General features: G+C 38.5%; 1 protein-coding gene across 1 annotated transcript in view; it reads left to right on the top strand.

The window, feature by feature from the left end:
• Positions 1–25,188, top strand: part of LOC126481960 (E3 ubiquitin-protein ligase MYCBP2-like) — a 100,331-nt gene continuing 75,143 nt past the window's right edge. The window contains exons 1-5 of the mRNA XM_050105923.1: positions 1–39; positions 3,586–3,807; positions 6,204–6,462; positions 6,729–6,882; positions 18,952–19,253. Of these exons, the coding sequence (XP_049961880.1) occupies positions 1–39; positions 3,586–3,807; positions 6,204–6,462; positions 6,729–6,882; positions 18,952–19,253 (976 nt within the window). The remainder of the gene's footprint in view (positions 40–3,585; positions 3,808–6,203; positions 6,463–6,728; positions 6,883–18,951; positions 19,254–25,188) is intronic.

The following is a 25,188-nucleotide window of genomic DNA, read 5'->3' as shown; positions in this document are numbered from 1 at the left end:
ATGGAGCACGTTGCTGCTCGATGCAGAGATTTAATAGTGGTAGATACTACCGAAGTGTATAATACATTTCTTTTATTTCCATTAATGATCACAAAACGTTCAGTCCTTAGACTACCAGTTTTGGTCAGCAATGACCATCCTCAGATCTGCCTTATAACATGTCCTAATATAATAAAGCCATAATGGCATTGTCACAGAATATACACAAAATCAGCTTAGGATCATCACACAATTTGTTTTAAATATGTGCAGTGATGCTAAGCTGATAATGTGTGTATTCCGTGGCAATGCCACTACGGCTTTTGTTATTTTAGTCCCTGTTACAAAACAGATCTGTAGATGGTCATCGCTGACTGAAACCAGTAGTCTAAGGACCAGAAGCTTTGTGATCATTGATGAAATTAAAAGAAATTTAGTCAAACCAATGGAGAAGGCTAAACAGTATTTACATACCAGCTGGTCTCAAAGCATCCAGTGCACGTAAATCTGTCTTAGTTGAGCAACACCTGCAAGCTATAGCACAAAGAATCTATACTGTATCAAAGACATCAATCATTTCCTGGATCATCTGAAATCTGTCCCATCCCACTCCAACCACATACCTCGTTTGTCACCATTGATGCCATCTTCTCCATGCACACGGTCTGTTTGCTGCTGAACATTGCCTCAACCAATGTCCACCCAATTCCAACCTATGATCTCATTCCTGCTCACCTTAATCAGCTTTACTAACAACTACTTTACCTCTGACATTGAAACAGATCAGTGGCACAGCTGTGGGAACTGGGGTGGCTCCTTCCTGTGCCATCCTTTTCATGGGTCACTTGGAAGGGGCTTTCTTGGACTTGATAAGCATTCCACCCCTGGCTTGGTTTAGATACATTGGCAACATTTGTGCCATATGGACCCATGGTGAGGGTGAACTGTTGAAATTTTTGGAATCTGTAAATACAGTCTCCCAGTTAATATTCACATGATCCTATTTTGAATCCCATGCCACTTTTCGTGTTGTTGACCTCATTCCCAAGGAGAGTCAGCTGCACACTTCTTTTCACATTAAACCCAGTAACAGACAGCAGTACTTATATTTTGACAGTTGCCAACCTTTCCTTGTTAAACATTCCCATGCAGACTCCTTACAGCAGTACATCACCATTCTCATCTCAACCTTTACTGAATATAATACTCCACCAGTCTAGTCCAAGAGCAGATTTCCTGGGCTATTGTATCCAATCCTGGTACTACTGATACCTCCAAAAAGCAACTTAGGACTAGGGGTCTTGTCACTCGGTATTATTCTGGACTAGAATGTATTAAGTAGCTACTTCGACATGGCTATGACTTCCTAAAAGTGTCCACTGAAATGAAGTGCATTCTATCTGACATTTTGCCCGCCACACCTAGAATAGCTTTTTGTCTCCCTTACCCGTCCCGCCCACAGTCTCTGCGGTATCCTGGTCAGATGCTATGCTTCCTCTGCACCCATTTCCTTACCCCATGGCTCCTACCCCTGCAACCATCCTCACTGTAAGACTTGCCCTGTGCATTCTCCTACCACCATCTGTACTAGCCATGTAATTGGCAAAATATACACTATCGAAGGGAAAGTCACCTGTGAAACGACACATCGTATACCAGCTGTTATGTGAACACTGTTTGTCCTTTTCTATTGGTAATACTACCACCAAGTTATCAGTTAGGATGAATGGACATAGACAGTGGATGTATACAGTACCTTGTTCTAGAGCATGTTCTACAACATGATAGTCATGACCTTGGTGCGTGTTTCACCCCATGTGTCATATCAATTTTTCCCCTTGACACCAGTTTCTCAGAATTCCACAGTTGGGAACTGGTATTACAACATATCCATATTATTATATTTTCAAGTATATTATTTTTGTTGATATGTTAACACTAAGTAATTGGTGCCATCAATAGCAAATCTCAAGTTGATTCAATATTTCTAGATTTCCAGAAGACTTTTGGCATCATTATTCACAAGCAGCTTCAAATCCAATTGTGCATGCTGGGATTCATGATTTCCTGTCAGGTAGATCACGATTCATAGTAATTGATGGCAAGGCATCTAGTTAAACCAAAGTGATATATGTGATTCTCCAAGGAAGTATTATAGGGTCTCTCATGTTCTTAAGCTACATAAGTGATTTAGGAAACAGTCTGAGCAGTCCTCATAGATTGTTTGCAGATGATGATGTCATTTACCATCTAATATAGCCATCAGAAGATTAAAAACAAATTGCAAAATGATCTGAACAAGGTATATGCATGGTGTGAAAAGTGGCAGTCAATCCAAAATAATGAAAAGTATGTGGTCCTACACGTAAATACTAAAAAAGTAACTTTTAAAGTTTGGTTACATGATAAACACAAAAATTTTAAGGTTATTGATCAGCTAAATAGTTAGGACTAACAAATACAAACAACTTAAATTGGAACCATTATGTAGCAAATGTTGTGGGGAAGGCTGTGTTTTATTGATAATCATCAAATAAAAATGTGGGGAAGGCTGTGTTTTATTGGTAGATTGCATAGAAGATGCAGAGACTTCCTACAATATGCTTATCGATCCTCTTCTGTTTTTGCTGCACAGAATGGGATCCTTACAAGATAGGATTGATGGAGGACATGGACAAAGTTAAAAGAAGGTTAGCTTGTTTTGTATTCTAATGAAGTAGGCAAGAGATTGCAATGAATATGAAAACAAGAAAGCTATTTTTAGTTGCAGTGAGATCTTTCCATGAAATTTTAGACACATTTGCCAAAAATATTTTGTTGAGTCGCACCTACATTGAGAGAAGTGACCATGATTGGGATAAGAGAAATAAGAGCTTGCATGCAAATATTTGGGTGCTCATTTCTCCCATGTGCTGTTCAAGAGTAGGGTAGTCGAGAAATAGTCTGAAAGTGTTTCTGTGAAGCCTCTGCCAAACGCTTATGGCATGAGTGCATCTTCCTGGTGTCCTGTCAATGAGGTCAGGTCTTTGTGTTGTCATTACATCCAATATATTTCCATCATGAGAGGTGGTGCTCATAGAAAATTTAAGACATGTGACAGTCCATGTGGTGTGCTCAGATATTCTAATCAGTAGCTCTTGTCCTGCAGTAGCTAGGACTCTTGTGTTTGAATCCTAGTGTAGCAAGCATATCCTTTTAACTTGTCATGTATAACAGTGGATAATCTTTGTTTTGCTACATTGGTGCTAGCACTTCTTTTGAATTAATTTTGGCATGAAAAATTAACAGCAGCCACTGAATTGTTTGAAAATTGCAGCAGGAGAGGAAGACGATTTTCACATTTGAAATCAGCACTGGAAATATAACTACATACAATTGAAAAATCTAATACAGCTGAAAATGTGAACAGAATTGTTGCCCAATCCTACCAACACATGCACATTCCATACAAAGTGAAAGATTTCTTTCTCAAATGAAACTGGCATTGAATGAAAGTTAACATTTTCTAGCTGATGCCTCTATTTATATGATTAGTTAATTTTTAAAATCCAAAAGACAGATACCAGCATTCTTCACTGGATCTCCTGACAAGCCTCTCCCTCACAGGTCAGCTGTGGTCTGCACCACACAGTACTGCTGCTCTCAGGAGGTGAGGTACTGACATTTGGCAGCAATACCAGTGGTCAACTGGGCCTAGCAGACTTGACTCCACGAGGGGTGCCAACAAGAGTGAAGCTTCCTCACACCGCAGTCCAGGTTGCGGCAGGCAGCAGCCATACTGTCATTCTCTCTTCAAGAGGAGAGGTCTATACATTTGGTAGTTTCCAGGTGTGTAACTATATCATCTTCTGAATGAACATTTCTATAAATAGCTGATTCATTAATATAAATTGTTATGAGCAAAACTTGGCTGTTTGGTTAGTAATAGATACAAAATTATACAGTTTTTGATGTATAACATGAGAAAAGCTTGTCTGTTGCTAGCTTTTTACATCAGAAATGACAAAAACCTATTAGTGAAACAACTGGTTGCTAAAGTCTGTGATGGATTTGTATCAAGCATAGAATATAAAACTTCTTGGCAGATTAAAACTGTGTGCTAGTCCACTGTGAAGAAGGGTAGCGAATCCTGCCTGGAGAGCTCAGCTGGTGGGGCAATTGCCTGCGAAAGATGAAGGCTCCTGGTTTGTATTCTGGTCTGACACATGGTTTTGATCTGCCAAGAAGTTTCAGATTAGCCCCCTTTCCACTGCAGAATGAATTATCTTTCTAGATGGAATATAAAACTGAGAAACTATAGGAACATCAATTTAATAAAGTATTAGAGTGCTTTCCGTGCTCTTCTGTGTTTCTCCTATGCCTGTGTTGTAATACCTCCTTTTTCTTGATTTGAATAATGTTTCTTATGTGAATTGTTGCAATGTTCCTTAGCTGCTGCCTGAAGTTTCTCATTTACATTTCAGATTTTCATGTGGACTATACATTTATGTACCAGTTCTGCTCTTAATATGATTAGATGCTGTTCACCAGAATTGGTAGTGTTGTTAAACCCACAAAGTATTTCAGTACAAGTCCTTATCTCATAAAATTGAGCAGGGGCAGACAATGAGTTGCTAACAATCATGTATGGATTAAATATTCATCACTAAGATGTGTACTAGTTATTCTGCCAAAAGTATGGAAGTGATTGCTTTATGGCCTGACAAACCCTTGAAACAATCTGTCATGGCTTGGTCTGAGCAATTCATACATAGGCTCTGGGGGCAGGGGGCGGTGGTGGTTGTTTTGATGTGATTCCCAGCAATGTGTGCCTCTACAGATCAGCTGATGGTATCTGAAAGAAAAAAAAGCATCATGTTCATCCCTAATTCATTGCCTAGCAATTAAATGTTTTTGATCTGTTCCAGGCATATGTGCCACAGATATTCACAATAATTTATAAGAAGTCTGACCAGAGTAATATTTTCCACATTATTAGGTAATTGTGAACATCTTGTGTCCTCTGAAGATAAGATTATTTTTTCAGAATTTAAAAGGTTCCTTTGTTCCAAAATACAAATGAAAAATGTGTTGGTAAATTGTGGATAGAAGCATTCCTCAGTGTTTTTCACACAGGTTAAGAATTTTTCATGCAGGGTAAGAATGTCATTATCATGGAACTCTTTTTTTTTTTCAGTCCTTACATTTATGTAAGAAACATAATTGAAATAAATTAACTGCTTAATGACCTATTCTCATGGGACAAGGTTTACATAATCTGTGAGCAGTTGTTACTAAATCTTAATTGCATTGAGAGTGTTGATAATAGCTGCCTATACTTAAAGTGATAGTGGGTGGAGGAGTTACACTGAAATTATAGACGGGTCATCCTGATTTAGGTTTAGTGTGATTTCTGGAAATAATTCATATGAATACTGGGATGATTCTTTTAACAAGGTTTGAATGGTTTTTGCTCTTGTCAAAAAAGCTAGTGTTCTATTTGTAATAGCTATATATAAGAGGTAGATTGTGATGTGTTTTATAAGAATCGAGATGCTAATATTAAATTTAACAGTTTCATGATACATTTGCATTGCTGCTTAAAAGTAACTTCTCTAATGAACCAATTGAGAACGTCATTAGAGCACAACAGATTAATAAAAGGATTAAAGAGTGAGAAGATGGAGACAACACTTTTCTGCCTTTTTGTGGAATATATGCTATGGTGAAAGATTGATGAATCTTATAAACAGGAAAAGGAACTGTCTAGAGCAGTTTGATACTATAAAATTATAATTTTGATCAGGGCCAGTTTAAGATCCAAGCAACACAAGGGACAACTTGGGGCACCAAGATGAAAGGGGTATCAGAGGTAGATTTCTGTACATAGTGTATCACAATTAATAGTGCCCATTGTGGCATCTAGCTGAGAGGGATGCCAGGGGTACACGACTGCAAAATTTGTATACTATGTGTCTCAAAATTCGTACTGAAAACTGATGTGTGTGAAGGTGAGCAAGACAAAAGGAGGGGTGGGGGCACCAAATGGTAAGTTGGTTTGTGAACTGCTCTGATCTTAACTGTCAAAAATTGAAGATCGAATGTCATATCCTTTCTGCTGCACAAGGTAATTACAGTGATCCATATGCATGATAATTACCTAATTAGCTGTAAGTTAATAATATCTATTGGTACACTAAAGATGTCTAGATAGTTATGGATTTATGTGTGTTTTCTTGTTTCAGAAAGGCCAACTTGGTCGTCCCGCTCCGCCACCAGGCCACGAAGCAGCCGGTAACAGTAGCCGAAAAGATGGTCGTCCACCAAGAGATGGTCCCTGGTATTCGATTCCAGGCCTTGTGCCAAACATTGGGCCCCGACATGGTCGAAGGGCAACATGGGTTGCTGCTTCTGGGGACCAGACATATCTCAAAATTGATGAGAGCCTCATTAATTCCTTGAGCCTGACACGCTCTACGGTCATGGCCAACAAGCAGAGTATAAGTAGGTTTTAGTAGAAAATAGCAAACTAAGTGCTCAATTTTGCAACTGACTAAACTTTGAATCTTCAGAAGAATTGTGTGCATGTATGCATGACAGTGAGGATGAAAGGGGAAGCGGGAGGGCGCATTCTTTCATTACATTGTTTCTTTATTGCATTCCTAGAGACTCTGAAGTTAGTTACAGTTGCATATGTTTATGCAAAATGTTTCCTCTATATTTTGTTAGATGAATGTGTTTGTAAGTTACCAGTCTTTTCTTTTTTCTAGTTTTGCTCCCGACACAGAGTGATCACATAAGTTCCTTTAAGTGTTTAGTGATCAACAAACGTGATGGAAACTGTAGCAGTTTCAGTGGACCAGATCAGGTGGACTTCTCCCATACTGCAACTTGTCTTGATCCACTGTACAATGTGCTTTGGAGGTAATTTACAAAGATGTCCTTTATTTTTTTCTTACCCATTTAATAGTGTAGGAGCAAAATTCAAGTAATGTTTCCAAAAGAGTGCAACTGAAAAAAGTAATTTTACTTTTAACTTTTTCATTGTCTTAATCCTTTAACACAGAGGTAATTAAATTACAGCTAGGCAGATATGCAGGAAATGGACCACATAATCAGTAATCCCAGCAGCATCTGAATAAAAAATGTTATGTGGTGGCACTTTGTGGACAATGAGGCATAATAACTCTACTTAATCACTGTCATAAACTCCAATTCCTGTCAACTTGGCACACCTCATTACACATTAAACTATGTCTTTTGTAATAGCAATCAAAACAATACATGGTAATGCTAGGAGTTACATGATATTCCCCATGAGTAGCTTTTGTTTCTACTGACTCTCTCTATACATCTCAAAATGAAAGTAGAAGTATCTGCAGAAATACCAGGGGAAAAAATGCACTTTGTGGGTCGTAAGACAGACATGCAGTTTAAAGGCTTCATAACCAAAAGTCTCTGAACCCTCCATGAATGGATTTACATTTTGTGACATCAGGTTTTTGCCTCCCACAACACGTCAGTGCAGACGTAATGTATTAACAACACAGCTTTGTTTTGTGTAAGTATTAGGCAATCAAGAAACTGTCTGAACAGCACGTAACTATGGAGGCATGGACTCAGTCAGCATTATTTCAGAGTTACTTGTGCCCCCTTCTTCTATTAGCACTGTTATTTTGCAGTAAAAATGTAATTGCTCTGTTAAGCTTCCAGAAGTAATGCCAAGTGTTGCCAGACTAAACTGTTACTTTTTACTTCCATTACAGATCATCTGTCAACAACAGTGATTGAAAAATCTAGCAACAACAGATAGGACGTAGTTTTTATGATCCTGGTGCTTGCTGGAAGTTAGTGGTCACAAGAAAAAAAGTGTAACATCATTTAGAGTGGTGCAACCTACTCTTTCATTATCCTAATTAAAGTAGAAAACCTCTCCTTCATGTACTCATGTAGAAACACATTCTGGAACATCGTAAGTGGGATGTCCATGGTAGAAACTGGTACACTGCATCAAGGAACCATTCTTCAGCAGACCAGGCATCTGGTACCAGTATTATGAAGGAACAGTGGTTCAGTTTATAAACTTTGTAAATGTCAAGGTTCCTCAAAATTTATGTACAATCACGTAATTTCTTTTGTTTTTTAGGTATTGGTGATGTAATAGCCCTTTTATTTTTTACAGTAATTTTGTTTAATTACTTCTTGAACACAGCAGGTTCACAGTGGCTTCTCGAAAAAGAGCTACTTTACTCTTTTGTATCAACAAACAAAAAAGAACTCCTTCATAATTTTTAAAATTTGAATGCCTTACTTTAATTAGTTTAATAATCATCTTAAAATTTATCTTCACTTTCATACGAATGCAGTACGTGATCTCATGCATGAAAAGTATTATCACTTGGTAGCATAATAAGAATAGAACTGGCTCTTTCAACATCAAATTACAAATCTCAATTAGAAAGATGCAATGTCATGTCATTTAGATAGTCAGCAAAGATTTACTTTCATTGCATGAGGCCTTCAGCAGCTCACTTGATATGGCAGAGTTTCAGCTACATAGATTACCAAAGTGGCATAGGGATGTACATGAAGCTTCTTTCACTCGGATACCATCTGCTGATCAGCACACACACACACACACACACACACACACACACACACACACACACACACACACTCTCTTAATGTGAAGTACAACAATTGAATCATGAAAATTTCAGTAAATATAGAAGGAACAGTGGTAATTTAACCAGAGCCTAATATCAGGAGAAGCTTACACGTAAATTGCTTCAGATCAAGCCGTGACAGATTGTTTCGAGTGGTTATCAGGACACAAAGCTCTCACTTCTATGTTTGGCAGAATAATTGCTACAGATCTTGCTGATGAACATTTAGTCCACATAAGATTTTTTGTAACTCACTATCAGTCGCATCTCAATTTTATGAGGCAAGAACCTGCTCTGAAATACTTTGTCGGTTAGAAATCTGTAAATAAATGTATAGTCTACTAGAAATTTGACGGAGTTACTCAAAAATCACGCTGCACATTTTTCTCAGATGTTAGCTTCACTGTAAACTATAGAGATATCAATGAGATGAATCTGGAAGCAGTCATGGACATAAAGAACATAATGAAGGAAATCAATGATGATCTAAAGAAAACTGAGACCTCCCTTTTAGGATGTCAATAATTTGTTAACACCACAGTAATGGTTAAAGACAAAACAACTTGTGTAAAATATGGAAAATAATTTAATTGGATAGATAAAAAATCTACTCACCAAGCAGCAGCAGCAGAACATACATATAAAAGAAGGTTATACTTAGGCAAGCTTTTGGAGACAGTGACTCCTTCTTCAGGCAGAAGGGTTGAAGAGGAAGGGAGAGGGATGAAGGAAAAGGACTGGAGAGTTCTAGAACTGCGGATCAGGGGAGACTTACGAATGGGATGAGAAGGAAAGACTGATTGTTGGGAACTGCATCAGACGAGATTTGAAAACTGGAGAGTGTGAGCACTCTTACTCAGCAAGCCACCTCCTGAATGTGCCTGGCATAGACAGTAAGACTCTATTTGGGAAAATAATCTGTTATGGTAACCATATTGCACAGATTGATTCTGTAACTTTATTAACAGAAAGCTGAAGTTGACATTGACAAACTGTACCATAGAAGTAAAACTACATTCGGAATGGGGAACATAAAATGCAGAGTTCCACTAGGTTTGATTTGGACTTGGTCTTGTTTTTAATCAACATAACTGACCTCCTAAGCACTCTAAATGGTGTTTCAAAAACTGGAATGTTTGTCAGTGACACAAGTATATTGATCAAAGTGTACGAGACTACAGAGGACAGTCTGGAACTTCCTGTTTGCCACATATTTAAGGAACCACTGGTTTGGTGGAAACCTACCTCCACAGTGCTCTAACTTAGAAGAAAGTATAGTGTGGTCCTCACGATCAGATGCCAGTGTTAATTAAAAAAGAAACCTACTGCCTCCATCTTATCAACTCCGCAGATATGCTGCACACAAAACAATAAATTTAATTTTCTGCTCATGTTCCTTTTCTGAAGTCAAACTGCAAGCCTAACAACAAAATGCTGTGTGCTATCACGTACAGTCATAATCAAAAGTACCCTTTGGCAACAACTGGCTGGAGTCACAGCTATAGACAGTCCTTCTCCCTGATTGGAGTTGTCAATAAGCATGATCTCCAAATGCACATTAATTGTAGCATCATAGCGACTGATTTTCTCAAGTATTATGCATGAATTGCTCTGACAGCCATACATGATGAGAAAATGAGTAGTTAGTAGTTCTTATGGAACCATGTTTTATCTGAGAAAACTGCATTATCAGTGTGTGGGAATAAGGTTACTTGATTGTGTGTATTGCATCTAAGTAACTGTCATCTTAGTGGTAACAATGAAAATGTGGATATGGAGATATCAGTAGGAGGTTAAAGAAGGTTTTCACACTTGCCAAAAAGTTTTAAGGCGTTAAGCAATTACTAGCAGACAAAAATTAGCCTTGTCAGTACTTACATGAAGAATCCATCTCAGCTAAGGAAGTTGATAGAACCTTGATTTATCAGTGAGTGTAATAGATATCTACTGATGCCTTCATATTGGAGAATTGCATAAATACAGGACTGCAAGGAGGAGGGGAGGGGGGTGCAGGGTATTAGGACATTAATCCCATCATCCAACAAACATGCACAGTGTTCTGTTTTTGTAACTTCGAGGTAGCAAAAAACTTATGTGACTTGGTGGTATGCTCCACTGAAGAAGTATTTAGTTGGTCAAGACTGGTGGACTGTCTTTATGGAGATCCAGTAACACTTGCTACTCTTCAGATAATTTTGTTTCCACAGCCAAAAGACAGCATAAAATTGGCATTTTGGGGTTGGATGGCTACAGCTGGTGTGGGAGAATTAATTGAAGTTTCACCCAGAATGGACTCAGATAAATATAGTCATGTTTTATAAGAATGTTTTATCTCATTGTCTACCAGCAGAGGTGCCTATCATCTAATTGGAACTCAACAACACGTGCCTCCATACATCAGAAGCAGCTGCTTTAGTTATGACATGAATTGCAATATACATTCACAGTCCCCCCCCCCCCCCCTTTTTTTTTTTTTTTTTTTTTTTTTTTTTTTTTTTTTTTTAGAATCAGCACATAAATGAAAAACAACTAAAAGATGTCATAATGGATACCTTAAAGTGTTGGTGATGGAATGACCCATGAAGTCTTCAAACATAAGTGTACTTGAGTATGTTTGGGCGTTGAGGGCTTGAGTCTGTGATCTGTGTCAGGAATGTACTCAAGAGACTCTTCAGAATCATGCTTTTGCCGTGTGGGGGATCATTAGGCAATATCACCATATTGCCTGTTTCAGAAATGCACTCATGACTCTTCAGAATCATGCTTTTTCTATGTGGAAGATCATTATGCAATGTTGTCACCATATTTGGTGCTCCCTCACCACCTGCACCCCTCAAAGATTCAGCAAAGTATTGAGACTGGGCAAAAGTGGACTCCATGTTTAAAAAAAAAAATCACCTTTTATTTTAAATTTTATCATTTATATATTTACTTTATTATTTTTTGTTTGCAAATTAATTTGGTGAATGCCATATTTTTCAAGCCACAATAGTTCGGGATGATGAGGATTTGTGGTCCTTACATAAAAACGAAAACTGGTTAGTTCATTTACAGGTTCTCGTTTATTATTGTTTTTAACGTTATGTTTGATATGATGTCCATTAAATTCCAGCAAGAAAGAGCTGTATTTTTTCTCAGTTTTTTGTTATCAAATTGAGTTGACACCCCAGCTGCTCCCTCACACCTTCTATTAAGGACAGATCTGCGGATCTTGCTTGACATTGGAGTGCCCCAAACCCATGCAGACAGTTCACAGAGAGATGTGCTACGCATAGTCGAGCATTGCCCTGCTGGAAAATGGCATCACTAAACTGTTGCATGAGAGGTAATACATGATGATGCAGAAAGTCCACGAGGTACCATTGTGCCTTTGGATTTCTCTCTGTCACTATCAAGCAAGACCTTAAGTCGTATCAGTGGTTGCTTTTGCTGTAACTCCAGGAGTAATGCCACTGTGCCTCCCCAAAACATTGGAAGAACGGGACTCTCCTCAGGTTGCTGCTCTTTTCGCCAGAGATAATCATTTGAGGTAGTGCATATTGCTGAAAACATTGGGAGGCCATTCATCAGCAGTCCATGCTTCCTGGTCATGGCACCACTCAAAAAGTAGCTGTTCGTGATTTGGTGTTAACAGCAGCCTACAAATGGGACGGTAATTCCCTAGTCTGGGTGCTGCTAGTCTCTGACCAATGGCATGGGACGACAGAGAATGTTGCAGGGAGTCCATTACTTGTTCTTGGATGGTATGCACAGTTATGAAAAGATTATAATTGTGCTTGGTGCACAATATAAGAACCCTCCTGTGTGGTGGTTAGACGTGATTGACCAGAACCTTGACGACAAGTGTGCCTGTCCTCGCTTTCTGAACATAGGAACACTGTCACATCCAAATGCTGCATAAATTTGAATTCTGCACGATTCAACCAGCCAGCAAAACAGCCACCCACAATATGTTGTTGTTGTTGTTGTTGTAGTTGTAGTCTTCAGTCCTGAGACTGGTTTGATGCAGCTCTCCATGCTACTCCATCCTGTGCAAGCTTCTTCATCTCCCAGTACTTACTGCAACCCACATCCTTCTGAATCTGCTTAGTGTATTCATCTCTTGGTCTCCCTCTACAATTTTTACCCTCCACGCTGCCCTCCAATGCTAAATTTGTGATCCCTTGATGCCTCAGAACATGTCCTACCAACCGGTCCCTTCTTCTTGTCGAGTTGTGCCACAAACTCCTCTTCTCCCCAATTCTATTCAATACCTCCTCATTGGTTATGTGATCTACCCATCTAATCTTCAGCATTCTTCTGTAGCACCACATTTCGAAAGCTTCTATTCTCTTCTTGTCCAAACTATTTATCGTCTATGTTTCACTTCCATACATGGCTACACTCCATACAAATACTTTCAGAAACGACTTCCTGACATTTAAATCTATGCTCGATGTTAACAAATTTCTCTTCTTCAGAAACGCTTTCCTTGCCATTGCCAGTCTACATTTTATATCCTCTCTACTTCGACCATCATCAGTTACTTTGCTCCCCAAATATCAAAACTCCTTTACTACTTTAAGTGTCTCATTTCCTAATCTAATTCCTTCAGCATCGCCCGACTTAATTCAACTACATTCCATTATCCTCGTTTTGCTTATGTTGATGTTCATCTTATATCCTCCTTTCAAGACACTGTCCGTTCCGTTCAACTGCTCTTCAAAGTCCTTTGCTGTCTCTAACAGAATTACAATGTCATCGGCGAACCTCAAAGTTTTTATTTCTTCTCCCTGGATTTTAATACCTACTCCGAATTTTTCTTTTGTTTCCTTTGCTGCTTGCTCAATATACAGATTGAATAACATCAGGGAGAGGCTACAACCCTGTCTCACTCCCTTCCCAACCACTGCTTCCCTTTTATACTCCTCTACTCTTATAACTGCCATCTGGTTTCTGTACAAATTGTAAATAGCCTTTTGCTCCCTATATTTTACCCCTGCCACCTTCAGAATTTGAAAGAGTGTATTCCAGTCAACATTGTCAAAAGCTTTCTCTAAGTCCACAAATGCTAGAAACGTAGGTTTGCCTTTCCTTAATCTTTCTTCTAAGATAAGTCGTAAGGTCAGTATTGCCTCACGTGTTCCAATATTTCTACGGAATCCAAACTGATCTTCCCCGAGGTCAGCTTCCACTAGTTTTTCCATTCGTCTGTAAAGAATTCTTGTTAGTATTTTGCAGCTATGGCTTATTAAACTGAATATTCGGTAATTTTCACATCTGTCAACACCTGCTTTCTTTGGGATTGGAATTATTATATTCTTCTTGAAGTCTGAGGGAATTTCGCCTGTCTCATACATCTTGCTCACCAGATGGTAGAGTTTTGGCAGGATTGGCTCTCCCAATGCCGCCAGTAGTTCTAATGGTATGTTGTCTACTCCCGGGGCCTTGTTTCGACTCAGGTCTTTCAGTGCTCTGTCAAACTCTTCACGCAGTATTGTATCTCCCATTTCGTCTTCATCTGCATTCTCTTCCATTTCCAGAATATTGTCCTCAAGTATGTTGCCTTTGTATAGACCCTGTATATACTCCTTCCACCTTTCTGCTTTCCCTTCTTTGCTTAGAACTGGGTTTCCATCTGAGCTCTTGATATTCATACAAATGGTCCTCTTTTCTCCAAAGGTCTCTTTAATTTTGCTGTAGGCAGTATCTATCTTACCACTAGTGAGATAAGCCTCTACATCCTTACATTTGTCCTGTAGCCATCCCTCCTTAGCCATTTTGCACTTCCTGTCGATCTCATTTTTGAGACGTTTGTATTCCTTTTTACCTGCTTCATTTAGTGCATTTTTATATTTTCTCCTTTCATCAATTAAATTCAATATTTCCTCTGTTACCCAAGGATTTCTACTAGCCCTCGTCTTTTTACCTACTTGATCCTCTGCTGCCTTCACTATTTCATCCCTCAGAGCTACCCATTCTTCTTCTATTGTATTTCTTTCCCCCATTTGTGACAATTGTTCCCTTATGCTCTCCCTGAAACTCTGTACAACCTCTGCTTTAATCAGTTTGTCCAGGTTCCACCTCCTTAAATTCCCACCTTTTTGCAGTTTCTTCAGTTTTTATCTAACCGATAGATTGTGGTCAGAGTCCACATCTGCCCCTGGGAAATGTCTTACAATTTAATACCTTGTACCTAAATCTCTGTCCTACCATTATATAATCTATCTGATACCTTCTAGTATTTCCAGGATTCTTCCATGTGTACAACCTTCTTTTATGGTTCTTGAACCAAGTGTTAGCTATGATTAAGTTATGCTCTGTGCAAAATTCTACCAGACGGCTTCCTCTTTCATTTCTTTCCCCCAATCCATATTCACTTACTATGTTTCCTTCTCTCCCTTTTCCTACTCTCGAATTCCAGTCACCCATGACTATTAAATTTTCATCTCCCTTCACTATCTGAATAATTTCTTTTATCTCATCATACATTTGATCAATTTCTTCACCCACAATAAGGCCACTTTAAAGCTGTCTCGTCGGAGTATATGGCATCTCCATGTCATCAGCAATGCTCATTCAGCATCTGTAGTTGTTCACGTACCTGGTATGCCCTACTGGGCTGGGTAGCAATGCTAAATGTGGACAGTACTAATGCACTTAGGTGATCATCATAAGAGTTGCTGGTCTGATCATGTAGATAGCTGCCAATAGTGTGTACATCTACAAAGTTAAAGTGACATCTGACGATGTCTTCTGAATGCATCACATTTTTAGTCATCCAATGTAATAGCATATTTATTCACAACATAACCAAGCTAACAATTGGGAAATTGTGAGCTCCAACCCCCATCATACAAATTTATTAAATATTTAAATCATTTCTGAAGAAAAATACAGAAACCAGTGGGTGTAAGGAATTATTTGTCATTAAAGAATAATCAGTTTGAGGGTTTATGAGTGTGAAGTCCACCCATTTTCAGACTCCATAAAAATTTTAAAAAACATTTTGACACATTTCAAATATGTCTTTATCTAACAAATGTTATCATCTGTATATTTCATACCTGACATATCATTTTCATATGAAAATCCCCATATGTAAAAGAGTGATTTGTTAAACTCTCTGCTTGCTGTTTCTTACGTATTGTGTAAAAGGACAATTTAGAACATGAACAATTCTAGGTTGTTAATTGGTACTTTGTGTTTATCCTGCAAAATAAGCTTAAGTGTTTGCTGTAAGAAGTACATAGTTGGGGTGGATCTCTTTTTAATGAACTGTCTTTTGCTCTTTTTGAATAGAGTATGGGTTTGGTAAAAGTGTAACACTAGTTAATAATAATAATAATAGAATATCTGTCATTCCACAGCACAAGTTCATGCTGTTTCTTTTTTCCCCTTTTTGTTCTTGATTATCTTACTCCACTGCTCTGCAATGGATAATACTAAAATATTATCCTACTTAAGTGATTATATTGGGTTCTTGAAAGGTTTCACTGGAATAAAAAGAAATAAGTGCACAAGGTAACTAGTGTAATAAAATATTATGATGCACTTGCTTATAACTAAAAAAAATTTTTTTTTTTTACTTTGAAATAGCCATTTAGTAATCATATTGTCTCTCTTTTCTTTCTTTCTTTCCCTTTCCGATAAAAGAGGACCAGGAAAATAGTGATGGCTAGATCATAGGATTCTATAAAATTTCCCAAGATTTGGCAGGTTTTTTTTTAGTAAAGTGTTTTGCAATAGTAGTTTGCTCTCTTATGTGTGATACACAATCAAATTACTCATGACAGTTCAAGAATCAGAGATAAACACAACTTGTGTTGTTGACAGAATCTTCCTAATCTAATTATTGTTCACTGATGTGTTGCACATCAAGGTCATAGATAATGTTTTGACTATAATTGTACATAGCCTTCTTGGAAACGTTTTAGAATGCTGCTAGTGGGTAACAGTCTTATAATTGTCTACCATTTTAAAACTGTTTTTGTGATGAGTATTTAATTGCCTGGAAACTGACTGCAGTTGAAAGCCACATTGCAAAAGTGACGGAGTAAAACATGAATGAATGGCACACTGGTTTTCGCATGCCTCCATATTAGTCTTTACACATCAGAGATTTGTAAATTAATTTAATCTCTTGGCAAAATAAATACCTCTCAGCAATTGACAGTAGGCAAATAGCTCTATGAAGGTTCCAACCTAACCCATCAGATAACAACCTAACATCTTTTTGAGTGGCAAGATTGGGGGTGATACATATAATCAAGGGAAGTAAAAGACAGTGATGAGAGCTCTTGAAATAGGGAATTTGTCTCACATCAATATCAGAAGCAATAATAAATCCAAGTAGCTCAAAGGATAGTGGTCAGGTAAAATGGTCAAAAATGGTTTTTATTTTGACATTTAACCTCTCTGTAATTCTCCAGGCATGAGCTATTAACCTCTCTTTAATTCTTTGCGCATGAACTATACAGTATGTCCTGTTTGTGTTATGCAATTTAAACCCAAGGTGGACAGGGCTAGACTGGTGCAAGCTTGCTCTAGTGTCCACACTAGTTCAATTCCTCCCACCATGAGTGTAAATTTTGAAGCTTAAGTAAGTCACAGAGTAGTTTATGCTTTGAGGATGATGGGATGTTAATGTCAGAATTGCAGTCTATATTTTTCCTATGAATTATTCTAACAATTTATATGCCAAAAAGAACGTTTAATTCATATCAGTGATTTGAATTGCTAGCGGAAGCAAGATATCCTCTGCAATGCTCAGACTATATAATGGTTTTCTCTCAAATGACTCTTATTATGGATATTAATCACCACAAACTGACATCTAATAGGAGCCTCACACATTATCATCATCATCATGGTCTGTCGTAGAAATGCCATATTTGGAAGATTACAATCATCCCTTTACTAAGTGACAGATTGGAATGTGCCTCATCTGTGTTTCACAATACAGTACTGTGGTCAGATGAAGAGCAGTATTAAATGTTGGGGAAACCAAAATGTTACATTTAGGGAATACCTTCCAATAACCTTAAACCAAATTTGATTCATACAAATGTACTGTGGCTCATTGTAGGAAATTCATGAGTAACTGCTGCCAAGTATGGGCTCTTGAACCAATAACACTGATAAACTGATTAAATTGTGTATTCAGGAGATACTATTCAACACTCAACAACTTTTACCTACTGTATGCTACAATGTGGCAGGCCTTCATGCACAGGGAGAAGTTAATAAATACATATTTTGATGTAACAGTACTTGAAAATACACCATCCTCTGACAAATGCATGATCAGGGTTCTTGTGGTCACCTCTCATCTATATTGCAGCCTTGCCTTGCTAAACATTACTGTCAGTATTGTCAGTAGTGGAGAAAATTGGCACCAGTCTGATAACATTGGCCAGTATTCACTTGTTCGTTACTGCTGCCAACATTACTTGGTAAGCATACTTTGTAGAGAAGAAGTTTAGTAGGATCTGTGTGTCGAGACTGCTCCTGCTCCATCACAAGGTTTGTCTGCTTTACTGTTAACTATGAAATGGAGGTATTTATGAGCAGGAAACACAGGTAATGATTTGTGTGTGTGTGTGTGTGTGGGGGGGGGGGGGGGCACACTTCTTTCTGGTCAGCTAACCCAATTCTTATTGTAGGTGCACTGTGGGGAGGGGTGGTGGAAATCACTGTGTGGCCATCTCAGCATGTGAATTTGCTTGCCTTTAACTAGGTCATGAATAATATTTGTTTGATCATCTTGCAAGCTGTTGCTAGGGTGTGAACAGAAAAACGCAGTGTAGGAGCTAGAAAATTCATTATTGTTATATTGTCACTCATTGTAATTTTTTGTGTTTTGTACCTTTCTGCTATTCCAAGGTTTAAAACAGAAACAGTGAACTGTTCCCCATTCCTTCTTCCCTTCATATTTCCCACACTTGTCATTAATTTATGTTGTGCAGAAGACGTAGTGGAAAGATGCATGGAAAATACCATTTTTCCAAGTAGACTTTATTTCATTATTTTTTACCCATGATACTGCTGATGGGGAAAAGACACCAGATACATTATCTAGAAGTATAATTGTGTCTATAAATAATACCCATTGTGTTTTATCAAATTTGTAAGTTAAGTACCTAGTGATACAACCTAAATAATGAGGGATTAATATTGTGAACTACAATTTATCAATTTGTATTAAAGAATATTTCAGGTTAATTTTACTTTGTGATGACTAACAATCACTATGCAGCGTAATGTTAAAATACAGTAGACACTCTTGTCTTGCTGTTATAGAATTTTCAGTAGAATAGCACCTCATAGTAATTTATACCTTTTGCAGTTACCACCCAGGCAACCAAGAGCTCGCATGTTACAACGTTGTAGCAAGTGAAGTACCACCTATAGAGCACTCTGTACAGCCAAATCTTTCTATCTTGAGTCCCGAGCTGGCACTTCCTGTCATTCCTCACTGCCACGTGACACGCTCTCAGGCCGCCTTGCATCTTCTCGGTTGCCTCGACACACTCACGTGCCGTGCCCGTGATCGTCAAACAGCAACATTGTGTGATGAGGCACATGAAGGTCGCCAGGCAGGAAAAGTGTACAGCCGTGAGGACTTCTCAGCTGTGACACGCTTTGAAAGTAAGTCTACCTTAAACAACAATTATGTCGTTAAATTTTCTAGAAATATGCACTGGCAGGATAAATAAGCTCTGTTAATGTTAGGTGTACATAAAGTTTATATACTAACAAGATTGACATTGAGTAATTTGGACACAAAGTAACAAAGTAACTGTAAATTTTGTTGATATGATATGAAACTGATCAGTTAATGAAGGAAGAAAGTAAAGGTGGTTTCTATCAAGAATTTTTTATTACAAGGCAGGATGGCCTCACACTGATAAGAGCTTCTGCAGAAGGACACATGTCTGAGAGTGTATAGTGGCAACCTTCAGAACCTAGTATAGACTGGTGAAACCTGTGTAATCATTTAAAGATTGTCCACCTCTGTGTTCTTTTTGCTGGTAAGATTTGAAGTTCATCAAGTAGAAGGAATTCCCCAAACAACAGAATATCTGGATTTCATAAGTTGAAAATTTATCGAAAGAATGCAGTAAATTACTTCCTATCATAATATATATTTTCTACAACTAACTTTGAAATACTTCTCATACCTTCTGTGAGTACATTTGCGCACTGTTATTCAATGTGTTACAGTTTTGTGTGGAAACTTGTCTGATATAACAAGGCCATTAATACTAGAGGGAAAAAAATCAGTAGAAATGTGTGTTGCCCGGCTAAAATATTCATTATTTAAAAACATAAAAATGCTAACCATTCCTTTATTGTACACTTGACACACAGAAACTGGCAGTGGAAAATCATAGCCTAGCATGGCACAGCACTGACACGAATGAATTACAAGAAGCCATTTTTCCAGAGTACATTGAGAACATGCAAAAGGGGAATTATCTCTTGAAATATTATGCAAAAATTGTCCTGTATGTATTCCAAGAAGACAAGAAACTTTTCTGTGAATAAAATACACTGTTATTAGCTATTGATACATTACATAGACCCTTAATAGCACAAAATTTGCTAATTCTCACTGTAAGTGACTATTCATTCTGCTTGCTTTCTGTGTAAAGGGGTGACGATTTGATTCAGTGTTAACTTGCAGCAGTTCTTTTTTCTTTTTCTTCCTTGCTGTAAGGTAAATGTCCTATATAGAAAACATCCCTCTGTTCTGCTGAGTAGTTTGTTTCCTACAGTAAAAGTGATATTTTTAGGGGCAGTTCAACCAGGGTTGCTTTTAGTGGCAAGTGATAAAACTGCCAAAAACATTTGCAGTTAGCCCACTCATATTGGATGACTGTTACTTATGCAAATTAATAGCAGTCACAGTAGTAGTAGTAGTAGTAGTAGTAGTGATCACATATTAATTCCAGCACCATTTAGCAGTAGTATAAAGATTCTCAAAAGCTTATTCATTTGGCACAACAGTAGGGATTTTCTTATAACTTTATAATTGAATTCTGGTAGAGGGAGGCTACAACCAGTGACTGATTTAGGGACCACTCAAAAGTAACTCTTATAAAAGGGTTCAGGTTACTAGATCTTAGTTTTTGAAAAATAAAAAATGGATAATCATTATACATAGTGTTTTGTGTTGTCATTCAGACAATTTCGTCCATATCTGTGTTTTGACAGCGTATTGGGTGATAAATGACACAAAATCATGCCTTAGTAACAGATGGAAAAAAACTTTGATTATATTCACAAAAATGTATCTGTATGTAATTATTTAATGGTAAAAAACAGCCTGAATGACAAAGTGAAACAGTATGCATTATGATTATCTATAACAATGTATTGTATTATTCTTTCCCATATTATTACATTATCTTTCATAAAGTTAATCTTCACTTTGATTAAATACTTTTAATTATCCATGTAAAAAAATGTTCACATGAGAACTTGAACCCATGACATCCTGGTTGGTATGTATTTAATTGCTCTAATCACTAGCCCAACCTTCTGGTTGTAAGTGGGAGAACTCTCAAATGTGATGACTGTTGCCCTCATTTTTTGAAAACTGTCTAATAATCTAAACTCTGTATGGACACATTTAGAGGGCTAAACTGCTTAACTTCCTGATAAGATCGCTTTATGTGAAGGGGAATATCATTCTGGAGTAATTTATCACATCAGTTGTGGTGGCAGTATTGAGCTGCATTGACTGACAATGTAACACAGTGAATTATGTCTGTTGTCACACCATTCATTCTGTGGTAGTTAATAGCAGTTCACAATGTGTGGTCTGCTGTGCGAACCACCTCACTTTGAGTCCAGTCACTTTATTTATGAGCCATGGGTCCTCGTCAACAGGCTATTCATGACTTTGTCATTGCTCTTGTAGAGGAAGGGGATTTGTTGGTATTTGAGGCTGTGGCACAGTATGGCATTCCTGAGTGCACTGCCCAGTTGTGTATAAAATGGTATTGTGATACATAAGAATGTAGTGGACATTTCAAAATTGTATTTTGGCATGTAACAACACTGGTCCAGGATAGTAAACGTGTAATTACATCACAGCAAATTCCTTTTTTAAACACAGTACAGTTGAAACACACTACTGTGTCTCCCATGTCAGTTGACACTGTTCAGCAGTGGTTGTGGGAGACTGGACTACAAAGCAAACATGTGACTATCAAAGGGAAGCTCTTTAATGATCATTGGCTCTGCCGATTAACATTTTCTGAGGGAAGTACCTATTGTGACCGATGGAATGTAATATTTTTTAGTGGATCAGTACCTTATACAGTAAATGATGGCTCAATACAAGCACATAGTCCACATGCTACCTGTTTTGAGACCATCCTGCAAGGGATGTGTCAGTGCCTGTATGTCCATAGCAGTTTTCAGCTGGATTTGTTCTCCTGTACTTGACTGCAATGCTGCTCGCAGAACAGGATAAGATTTGTCTTCTTGACTAGCCTTCTCCTGTAAAAGATGTTAGCCATATCGAAAACATATGGACAAAGTGAAACATAGCATGTGAAAAAGCTGGAGTGACTCTGTGCCAAGAACTTGTGATGACATGTGGAATATCACCTTAGCTGCCTGGGAGAAGGTGTCAGAAAATGAGAGAATTATTATGAAATTGAAGTGAACAGCCATTGGATGGGATATTAAGTGACAAAGAAACCACTTGCTGTGCTCTTTTAAAGGCAGAAAAAATCTTATTAAGAACTGTGACTTATTTGTTCTGTTAATTTTCTGTCTTCTGTAAATTAAGTAAATTAATGCAATAAAACAAAAAATAATTGCCTACAGTGAGGTTCAGTCTACCTCTTACTGTCATGCAGTTTCTTAACAATCTGTTGTTTACTTCACCAGATTACAAAGTCATTATACAAGGGGCTGCAATATTCAGGTAATTATTGTTTTTGTGTCAGTGATCACTTGGGAACAACACAACTGAAATTCCACTGATTGCAATGAAAAATGTCCCTCAACAGTGAACATGAACAAGAGTTAACATGGCCCTGGGTCACACAAGAAGAGTAATTACTTTACAACAAGAAAATGAGAGTCACTATGTGACAGATCCACCATAATGTTAACCCATGCATCCCACCAATAGGAACTTCTCACAGAGACATCTACATCTACATCTACATCCATACTCCGCAAGCCACCTGACGGTGTGTGGCGGAGGGTACCTTGAGTACTTCTATCGGTTCTCCCTTCTATTCCAGTCTCGTATTGTTCGTGGGAAGAAGGATTGTCGGTATGCCTCTGTGTGGGCTCTAATCTCTATGATTTTATCCTCATGGTCTCTTTGCAAGATATACGTAGGAGGGAGCAATATACTGCTTGACTCCTCGGTGAAGGTATGTTGTCGAAACTTCAACAAAAGCCCGTACTGAGCTACTGAGTGTCTCTCCTGCAGAGTCTTCCACTGGAGTTTATCTATCATCTCCGTAACGCTTTCGCGATTACTAAATGATCCTGTAACGAAGCGCGCTGCTCTCCGTTGGATCTTCTCTATTTCTTCTATCAACCCTATCTGGTACGGATCCCACACTGCTGAACAATATTCAAGCAGTGGGCGAACAAGTGTACTGTAACCTACTTCCTTTGTTTTGGGATTGCATTTCCTCAGGATTCTTCCAATGAATCTCAGTCTGGCATCTGCTTTACCGACGATCAACTTTATATGATCATTCCATTTTAAATCACTCTTAATGCGCACTCCCAGATAATTTATGGAATTAACTGCTTCCAGTTTCTGACCTGCTGTATTGTAGCTAAATGATAAGGGATCTTTCTTTCTTTCTTTGTATTCGCAGCACATTGCACTTGTCCACATTGAGATTCAATTGCCATTCCCTGCACCATGCATCAATTCACTGCAGATCCTCCTGCATTTCAGTACAATTTTCCATTCTTACAACCTCTCGATATACCACAGCATCATCCGCAAAAAGCCTCAGTGAACTTCCGATGTCATCCGCAAGGTCATTAATGTATATTGTGAATAACAACGGTCCTATGACACTCCCCTGCGGCACACCTGAAATCACTCTTACTTCGGAAGACTTCTCTCCATTGAGAATGACATGCTGCATTCTGTTATCTAGGAACTCTTCAATCCAGTCACACAATTGGTCTGATAGTCCATATGCTCTTACTTTGTTCATTAAACGACTGTGGTGAACTGTATCGAATGCCTTGCGGAAGTCAAGAAACATGGCATCTACCTGGGAACCTGTGTCTACAGCCCTCTGAGCCTTCTGGATGAATAGCGCGAGGTGGGTTTCACACGATTGTCTTTTTTGAATAAATGATGAGTCCCATGAGGCCACAGTTTAACTGAAATTCCACTGTTAGCGATGAACAATGTTTTATTATGTCACTCAACAGTGAACATCAACAAAAGGTAAAGTGGACCTGGGTCACACAAGAAAATAAAAGTAATTACTTTACAACAAGGAAATAAGAGTCACTAGTTGACAAATCCATCATAAGGTTAACTCTACACCCCACCAATAAGAACTTCTCACTGAGACAATAAATGATGATTACCGTGAGGCAGAGGGAGTGGTGGCTGCACCAAATGATCGCTGAATGTCTCAAAGAACTCTAAGCAAGAAGTTTCCAGTGGGGCCACAGTCAGCGACAAGTGGCAGCGGCACACAGCAATGAGGATCGTACAGAGAAGCTGAATACAATAAGGCTGTCATCAGTAGCAAGTGACAACTACACGAGGTGATGATGAGGCAGTTTGGGAAGTGCGCTGCAGACAGTCCTACAAGGCAGTGGTCAGTAGTGCTGTGACTGCAGCTAGTGATAGCTTGACTGTTCAGAGAGACAGCTGATGTTCAAGATTGAATCTCAGCTGGAACAGACAAGTTATGTGTGTGCATGGTAGAAGCTTAAATAATAAGTTTCCAAGTGGTACAGGACTGGTGTTGAAAAAACAGTTCTGTGATTGTGGTGCTGCCTGGGTTGACATCGTTGCACGGATCTTTTCGTCCACCAGCAACATCTTGCATCAGCACCTGACCCGACACCAGTGCAACATGAGATTGCAGGAAAATGTAGTGTATCCGCACAGTGTGGCAGCTCCTGCTGTGTAAGTAGCTTCAATAGGATGTTCTCACCAAGTCTGATTTCAGTCACAAGAGTAGGAAGTTTCTGATAGTGTCTACAAATACAGAGGCTCCCATGGCAGCGGTCAGCAATGAGCCATGGCTGTACCAGATGGTGCCTAGGCAGCACGGTCAGTGACGAGTGGTGGGTGCACATGGCAATTGCATAGTGGCTCGTGGGACATATCGAGAAACTTAACCCAACAAGGCTGTGATCAGTGGCTAATGACAACCACAGAAGGTGATGGTGAGGTGGAAGTGTGCTACAGGCAGAGTCTTACTGAGGCTGTGGTCAGTTGCTGTAGGTGCATCCAGTGACAGCTTGACTACTCAGAGAGACAGCTGATGTCCAGGACTGGAACTCAGCTGGAATAGGCAAGCTATGTGTCAGGCACTTGGTTATGTAAATGTCCAGCTGA

The sequence above is a fragment of the Schistocerca serialis genome, chromosome 5 (genome assembly GCF_023864345.2).
Source record: "Schistocerca serialis cubense isolate TAMUIC-IGC-003099 chromosome 5, iqSchSeri2.2, whole genome shotgun sequence".
Classification (NCBI taxonomy): Eukaryota; Metazoa; Arthropoda; class Insecta; order Orthoptera; family Acrididae; genus Schistocerca; species Schistocerca serialis.
The sequence above is the reverse complement of the archived record's forward strand: the minus strand, read 5'-3'. Positions and strand labels throughout refer to the sequence as shown.